A 9,073-nucleotide genomic window follows, 5' to 3' on the forward strand; every position below is an offset into this window, starting at 1 on the left:
ATGCAGTGTTTCTGATACGTTTTCGACACATTATACAGACAGTCGTGTTACTACAAAACATCAAGAAGCAGTTTCCTCCGTCTCCACTATCCAACGGGGCCGTACAGTCGCTGTTTTGCAGTCGCGCATTGGCTATTGTGGAAGTACTGATGTAATCATATAGCCACCGTCATCCTAAATATCAAACATGGCGGTCCCGATTTGTGTGGAGGCAGATCGGGAGGTGCAAGATTCGATCTGTGAACGCCTCACATTACCAGATAATCCGGCCGAACATCGGGAGCGATCGAGGGGCTCGACAAGATTTTTGCGCCGATTCTCGGGAGGGGGAAATCGGGGCTAAAAATCCTGTAGTGTGAGCCAGGCTTTAGTATGGATTATACAGCGGCAATCTTTCAATTTTTCAGGTTCTCCAGGATGCGTGGGAACCCCGCTAGATCAGCTCTGCATTAAAGGAACCCGTCTCTACCGGAGAGTTTCTTTACTTCCAGAGTCCATCAAAGCCGTATATGCATTCAGACAGAAAATCATTTGGGATTATGGTTGAGATTGAAGATTTCTGACGCTGTGGTACCTGGACTTCCTTCGTAGCGATCTCTCCAGGTGTCGGCCAGTTGTTTGCATCTCCAAAATCCCCCACCTTCAAAAACAGTGTGAACGCTAATCACAAGAGCAGACTCTCATTCACAGCACTTCTGTAAAACACACAGCACTTCTGTCGTTTCCTACGGCTGCCGGAAGCTGCCCAATCAAATCCATCACCTCCAAAACTCATTCAGGGGTTCTCAACCCTTTTGGGGCCAGGGACCCCTTACAGAGGAGAAAATCTTCCAAGGACCCCTCATAATTATAACAGATTCAGCATATACTTACTACAATTTGTTCTGTTAGCTGCCATTGGAACATTTTTATTCACTCAGTTTAGTCTGTTAATCTGCTAAATGTGTCTGCTGCAGATGCAGATGAACGTCACTCACCTTCCCGCCGCGTCTCATTCTCGCGTTTCCCGCCTTCACCACCTTCGTGGGCCCAGAATGCTCTAGAGCAGCAGAAGAGAGAGCACGACAATCACAAACAGCTCAGATTATAGCTTTAAATGATTCAAAATAGGTTCTATTAATGTTTCATGCCTTCATTTGATAGCCAGAAAAATGTAAATACACAACACAGAATTTCATGACAAAATAAACATGACTAAACATCCGAAGGCAAGTTAAAAGAATACAACTTTACAATCCGTCTCCTGTCTCGTGTAATCGCTCGATCAGTGTTTCAGCCGCGCAGAGACGTCACTATAACGTAACGTCACATACAAGTATAACTACGTTAAAACCATTACATACGATTTATAAACAAGCTGTGAAAATCTGTTTTTGGACAATCGGCTTTTTCAGTTAGAGCAGCAGAACGATGGAATTTAATACTTTATTTATAATTAGAGAGTGTACAACATTTCGTATTTTTAAAACTGTGCTTAAAGTATGGCTTAAGGAAAATCAAATAAGTGATCATTGACGTGGCTTTGTAATTTAATGTAGAATGATGTGATATTGTATGTGTTGTATTGTTTGTGACTTAATATTGTAATTTTGTAAAAACATCCTGCCCAGGGACTGCAGATGCAAATTAGCTTTATAGCTAACTCTGGCTCAACACTGTCGTTGTGCGTTGTCCCTGAACAAATAAAGGAAAATTTTGTTAGAAGTAAATGCGAAAGTAAAAAACATTGAATAATGTGTTGCTTATATTTAGTGTTTAAACATGTCTGTGAAAGACTGTATCGTGTAAAAAGAACTGCAATGCTGAAAAAGCATTTTCAGTGACAATGTTTGGATTTTAAATCAATATAATGGATAACTGTTGTGTCTGTGGTAAACACGGATCAGTAGCGGACTCCTGAAAGCTGACGAGAGTGCCCACATTTACAAAAATGAAATTCAGGCCCTGAATAAATGTCTAAAAATCCTGATTGGAGTATCACTATAAATAGTTATAAATGATAAAAAGGCGGCTTTAAAAAGATCGGTATCGGCAGATACTGCTTTCTGTGATCGGCCTCCAAAACCCTGATCGGAGCACCCCTAGTGTATTATTATTATTTATGTGTTGAGTTTTTAAAAAGATTTACGAAGACATGTTGCACGCTCAGTGTATAGTGCGACGGCAGCTTTACCGTTTCAGACGAAATTACATCAACGCTGCGTGCATCAAGAAACGCACTGTTTTCACCTTCACATCATTTCCAACATCTGTGTGGCGTATTTCACTAGATTTGTAACGAGACGCATTTGTAAATGTGTTTTTTTCACTCAGCTTTCCGTCAAAACAGCAGCTCAAGGGTTAAACTCCTGCAAGTGAAGAAAACAATTGCACTGCCGTACTGTAAAGAGTTTACAGTGCAGCTGCGATGTAACAGTAACACATTACAGTCTTAAGCATCATCGTAAACATATAAAAGTATATTTTTAATAGTTTGGCTTCCTAAAACGCCAGTGTGTGTGTGTAAATGTGGACTGAGACACTACATCACAACTAGAAAGAGCTTCGAGTGCATGTGAAAATCAACGCAAAGGCTTTTTTCTTGGGTTGCAGCTCTTAATACCAGATGCATTTAACTTCCAAATCTACTAAATGCTCTGAGAATGTCCCCTACAGAGCCCGGGGCCCATCGCTATATACAGCATCACTAACATTACACATGCAAAACCAACACTCAATCTACTGAGCTCAGTGAAGCAATCATTCAAATGTAAAAGGTGTCCGCAGACTGACTGGCACACTCTTCAGAGCTGAGATGATGATGGTGCATCAGCCTGAGACACACTGAAGCAGCACAGCCTCTGATCACATGCCACACACCAGCTGTCCTCCTCATGCTGAGGAACTCTGGGATAGCAGCTCAATGCTAGCACCACAGCACTGTCTGCTTCTGCTGATATAACGCACTGCGCTCAATGAGGTCCGCCTGCATATTTACAGTAGTGTCAATGATGAGTATTCATCAGGAGAGCTCACAGGCTAACTGCTAACGGCTAACAGACACGTGTGTGTGTGTGTGTTCAGCATCGCGACAGAGTGCGTGACAAGCACGTGCATCTCACACGTGTCCTTCTGCAACCGTATACAGGCGAATACAGCTTAATATCATACACATACACGCATCTGCTCTGACAGCATAACACGCTCAATACTTCAGGGTTTGTGCAGCTCTCTGCTGATACAGCGCCGTCGCTTCTGGGCTGTCAGACGAGCTCAAACAGAGCAGGCCGCTCATGCTAATGCTAACCCGATAGCCATTTGTTCAGAAATGCGGCAAAGGCGGAGAATAACAAGACGTTCAGTGTCTCAGATGCAGCTCGAACCACAATCAATCAATCAGCTGTGTTGTGCATTCGCAGATCTATATATGAACGCGCTGATGTGTGAAGCCCTGAATCAACGACTCGAGGCCTAACTCGCTGTCATCTGTGTCTCCTGAGAACCGCAGAAGCTAGCGTTACTCACAAACACTGCACACACTCACTCACTCACACACACACACACACACACACACACACACACACACACAGTTACCGGTGATCTGTCCGTTGACTCCGCTCATCTTCTTCGTCCAGGGGTTCAGCTTGGGCGGCGGAGCCTCGGTAAACTCCTTCTTTGAGGCGTCTTCTTCCGCCGGAGCGGGGCTCTCCTTCGCCGGGCTGTTGCTCTCGTCTTCCGCGCGTTCGAGGCTTTGCTCCTTCACCAGGACTCCTCCGTCTGTCTGGGCCTGGCATCGCTCCTGCTCCTGCTCCTCCTCCTCCTCCTCCTCCTCCTCCCTCTGCTGCTGCTGCTGGAGCAGCGCGCTTCTCGGTAGCACGGGCTCCACCTCAGTGGCCATTTCTCCTCACAAACGCCTCAAACCCGCCGCAATGTGCTGCCAAACGATCGCCGCTCGACGCGCCACTCCACCCCTAGACCAGCCGGCTTCAGTCTAAGACGCAGAGTGGTGGAGTGCAGTTAAAACATGTAAAAGAGCGCCGGGAAGCTTTAAAAACTCGGGCTAGGCTTCGCTACTTGCGGCAACGTGAAAGAACCACGCGTTGAACGTGAGCGCGCACGTACGCGTGACGTCACGTGACTGCCCTGCAGACGGCGTGTGTGCGCGCACGCAGCGCCGCGCCTCAGCTTGTTGTGAATAGGTTTGATTTTCTGAACATGAGGACTCTGTAAACTAAAACAGCAGCACTTATAACACAGGTCACTATACAACTGAGCGCATCACTTATATACATCACAAACAGTATTTGTTAGTTCCGAATCGTGAAAACTGTGTTGAGTAATATTTTCACTTAAAGGGGCCATGACATGATTTTTTTGTTTGTTATTGTAATATGTTCCCTGAGGTTTACTTATAATTTAAATAAAGATTTTTTTTGCACAAATAAACATAAATATGTGGGAAAATGATAATTTTCAACCCTCAATCTCTCTCAAACCAGCTGTTTTTAGGGGCGTGTCCTTTAAGGCTCGTCAGTAATCAGCGCTGTTATGATTGGCTAGCATCACTGCATAGGAAACGGTATCAACGCCCCTCACTATTGCGTGTTTTGACAACATGATCAAAATAAAACGTAATTTCCAGACGAAGCTTTATGAAATCCTTTGCTCCCGAGGCCAGCCTAAAAAGGCGCTCAGGACAGTTGACGGGCTGCGCATCGTCACGAAATCTTATCATTTGCACTGTCTTTGCACAAATAAACATAAATATGTGGGAAAATGATAATTTTCAACCCTCAATCTCTCTGAAACCAGCTGTTTTTAGGGGCGTGTCCTTTAAGGCTGGTCAGTAATCAGCGCTGTTATGATTGGCTAGCATCACTGCATAGGAAACGGTATCAACGCCCCTCACTATTGCGTGTTTTGACAACATGATCAAAATAAAACGTAATTTCCAGACGAAGCTTTATGAAATCCTTTGCTCCCGAGGCCAGCCTAAAAAGGCGCTCAGGACAGTTGACGGGCTGCGCATCGTCACGAAATCTTATCATTTGCACTGTCTTTAAGCCTTACCAATTTAAACATTCAAAAGAGTTTAAAACATTCAAACACAAGACGCGGAAAAACTCAACTGAGTACTCGCGCGCCGCGTTCGGTGCGCACACAGAGAGCCGCGTCTCAAAGCGCTTGAACACCGCATTTGCCTCTTCTTGCTCTTCTACCAAATACATCTCGGAGAGTATCCTCGAAAAAAGTGAAAGTAAACAAAAAGAAAAGAAAAGAAATCGGATGTGTATCATTATAATGAATGCATTGTCTCTTAAAGTGACCGCGCCTAATTTACTGGCTGCTGTAATGTTAATCCAAGAATCCTGAGCATGTTTTCTTTAATTGCTAATGCGAGCTTTTTACACCCCAGACTGAGCAAAAGTAAGCATTGCTTGGTAATTGTTCGACAAAGTATTGATAGTTGTGTAAATATTGTCATACTAACAGGTTGATTGTAATCCTTTACCTTTCTATCAAAGTTATCTGACATTATCAAGCTGAATTTGTTCTGACTCAGTTTAACTTCTCATATTTTATTACCATTTTCTGAACTATAGCCAATGAACTGTGATAATGTGAGAAATGTGTCTGAATACATTTTGGTTTGACTGTATATTTCATTTTTACAGTGAAGACTATGCAGTGCTATTTTACATTTAATTATACGTTTTCTGTACCTGGACACCTACAGACTTCAAAAAACGTGAACATTGTGTAAATGCAGCTGATAGAATGTGCGCTGTAGCACGATACTGCCATATTTATTCAAAAGCAGATCGTGGAGACATTGTTATCGTCCACGATCAAAAATCGTCATATTGCACACCCCTAACGCAGTACATGTAGCAAGGCTTTTTAAATTATATAATAAATAAAAAGAAAACAGATAGAATAGAAAAAGAATAGAGAAGCTAGTGTTCGTTTTTTTTAAGAAAACAAGCAGTTAGTAAATGAATAGAGCGCGAGTCTAAAAGGGGCACTTTTTTTTAAAGAATAGAATTAGAATAGAGAGTGCTAGAGTTAGAGGGTCAAGTAAAGATGTGTTTTTAGCCGATGCTTGAAGATGGGTAAGGACTCAGCTGCTGGGATTGAGTTGGGCAGGTCACTCCACCAGGAGGGAACAGTTAATGTAGAAGTCTGTGAAAGTGATTTTGTGCCTCTTTGTGATGAACAATAAAGCGACGTTCACTTGCAGAACGCAAGCTTCTAGAGCCACATAACTCTGAAGTCATGAATTTAGGTAAAGGGGTGCAGAGCCAATGGTGGTTTTGTAGGCAAACATTAATGCCTTGAATCTTATGCGAGCAGCTACTGGTAGCCAGTGCAGATTGATAAACAGAGGAGTGACATGCGTTCTTTTCAGCTCGTTAAAAATTAATCTTCTGAATTAATTGTATAGGTTTGATAGAAGTGGCTGGAAGACCTGCCTAGAGAACATTGCAATAGTCCAGCCTGGACAGAACAAGAGCTTGAACAAGAATTTACTAGAGCCACTACTAGAGGGGACTATATAATGCCACATAGAAGAAGTGCTTTTGGGCAGTCAGCATTTTGCTATAGAGCAGTACATACCTGGAGTACTATACCTATTGAACTAAGAAATATCTTTTGCTTCTTTCTCTGAATCAATAAAAGAGTGGTTATTGGATAATCAAACATGTCTTCATAATTTGACGTAGTGGTTTCTTGCTTGCTTCTATTTTTTTAATGTAATTTTTTTAATTGTGTGTGTGTGTGAGTGTGTGTGTGTGTGTGTGTGTCTCAGTGTGTGTGTGTGTGTTTTAGAGAGAGCAGTGCATTAATACAGAATAAAATGACATGTGGATTCAGTGGTTTGAACACACGCCTTCCAGCCAATCAGAATCCAGTATTCACACAGACCATGGTATATGTACAGTAAATATATTATGGAATGACAGAAATCAACTGTTCTGCATGTTAGCTTGATTATTTTGCTCAAGAGTCACGCAAGCAAAGCTGTGCTTCTAAACACCAGTCCAGAGCTGTAGTAGTCGGCGATGCTCTTTGTGAACGTTCTGTGAGTGTGTGTGTGTGTGTGTGTGTGTGTGTGTGTGTGTCTCAGTGTGTGTGTGTGTGTTTTAGAGAGAGCAGTGCATTAATACAGAATAAAATGACTGGAGCTACATGTGGATTCAGTGGTTTGAACACACGCCTTCCAGCCAATCAGAATCCAGTATTCACACAGACCATGGTATATGTACAGTAAATATATTATGGAATGACAGAAATCAACTGTTCTGCATGTTAGCTTGATTATTTTGCTCAAGAGTCACGCAAGCAAAGCTGTGCTTCTAAACACCAGTCCAGAGCTGTAGTAGTCGGCGATGCTCTTTGTGAACGTTCATCGGAGCTGTAAACGTTGAATCGTTGTAGGCTTCTGACACTTAACTTTGAACTTCGCTTGTCTAATCTAACAGATTTGCACCAAAGAACACGTATTCAACATAAACGTTGATTTGAAATGCAATGCTTGTGATTTAGTGAACTGCAGGTTTATTCATGAGTCTCGATGATGTAGAGAGGCCTGTGATTCTGCAGCTCTTCTCTGAAAGCTCTGACATGCGTGCCGTGAGCTCTATTGTTGAAGCTCTTCAGCAGCATAAAAACTCAACTCAGCAGCTGGTCAGCAAATCACAGAGCAGCGCCTTACCCGTGGATTTGCTCAATATGCAGTGCATGCTGGGAAGGGCGGCGCAGGCCAAGGGCACTTCAATCTATTCAGCCCACAAACACAGCATTTCTCACTTGTCATAAGTTTTGTTGCTGTTAATTTGTTTCAAACTCCCTGCCATGTTATTGTATTGCCTCCGATTGTTTCTGTTCGTTTTCTTTATTATTATTCTCCTCCTTCGTTTTTCCGAATAGGAGTCAATGGAAGCCCTGTGAATGGAACATAGGAAAGTAATGTAAATTGGCACATTTATTGGGGTAGTTCTCAACAGAACCCTGACCAACTTTGGGGTCTCTAGGACCAACTCTATAGCGCCACCACCTGTTCAAAAATTCACTTTTCAAATGGTTATAACTTTTGAACTCTTTGTTCTAGAAAAATTCAATTTAGTTCATGATTACTCTCATCGTGGTTAATTGAAATGAAACTCAGTATGCTTTATCAGCACCACGATCTGAGGGCAAACGCGAAAGTTGGAAAGATACCAAAAATGGCCATTTGCCCATAACTTCTGAACAGTCATGATCTTGGTGTCTTGTTCCAGGATCGGACGAACCGCCTGTCTGACATTTCAAAATGTGTCATAAATTGCAATATCTTTTGAACAATTTCACATATTGGCAGAAAAATTGGTAGGGATCATCGACAGCATCTCCCGGAGGTACCTGAGAAGTTTGAACACAGCGCCACCTAGTGTTCCAGAGGATCTTTTCAAAGACGCTTATAACTCTAAGACTTTGGGTTACCATTGATTCCCATAGTATAGCCAAAAATACAATGGATGTCAATGAGAACCGAAACTGTTTGTTTACCAGCATTCTTCAAAATATCTGCCGTACACTCTCACTCTATGACATACTTATTTTCTTTACCCTCATTCTATTCATAGTTTCCACATGATATCACACTCTTACAGGAACGCCCTCCTGGAGGGCAAAACAAGGCTTTCCTCCACTGACCGCCACTTATTTGTACAAGGTTTGCAGTAAGTAGTAATATAGTAAGACACTGATATTAAAGGCCAGATTCAGTATACACCTGACTGATGATGCATGCTTTGTATAGGCAAGTGGATGAACCCAGAATATAAACCCAAGTTTCCCATTGAATGTTTTCCCATAGAAAACACTGCGTTCATATTCCGTGCTCATCTGCTTGCCTGTATAGCGTATGCATCACTAAGATTTGTACTGAATTAGATCTTTTAATATCACTGTTTTAATAAGGCACTTTAAATTTAACGTTTTCTAATGTCACACTGTTTTTAGTGATTGAAATATTGCGGTGGGTTCTTTATATGGATTGTAAATGGCCAAAACTCGCATTTTGTTCATTAATCCTTGTTTTATTCTTTTG

At 42.3% G+C, this 9,073-nt stretch overlaps 1 protein-coding gene across 1 annotated transcript; it reads right to left on the reverse strand.

Annotated features, from left to right (window-relative positions):
* Positions 1-466: 466 nt before the first annotated feature.
* LOC107603251 (la-related protein 1-like) lies at positions 467-4,225 on the reverse strand. The gene is made up of 4 exons (XM_016296011.1): positions 3,829-4,225; positions 3,574-3,789; positions 978-1,039; positions 467-640 (listed from the first exon to the last, which is right to left on the reverse strand). The coding sequence occupies exons 1-4, from the start codon at positions 3,875-3,877 to the stop codon at positions 482-484; spliced, it is 486 nt and encodes a 161-aa protein (XP_016151497.1). The 5' UTR covers positions 3,878-4,225; the 3' UTR covers positions 467-481.
* Between the last annotated feature and the right edge of the window lie 4,848 nt (positions 4,226-9,073).

The sequence above is a fragment of the Sinocyclocheilus grahami genome, unplaced genomic scaffold, assembly GCF_001515645.1.
Source record: "Sinocyclocheilus grahami isolate Dianchi unplaced genomic scaffold, SAMN03320097.WGS_v1.1 scaffold343.1, whole genome shotgun sequence".
Taxonomy (NCBI): domain Eukaryota; kingdom Metazoa; phylum Chordata; class Actinopteri; order Cypriniformes; family Cyprinidae; genus Sinocyclocheilus; species Sinocyclocheilus grahami.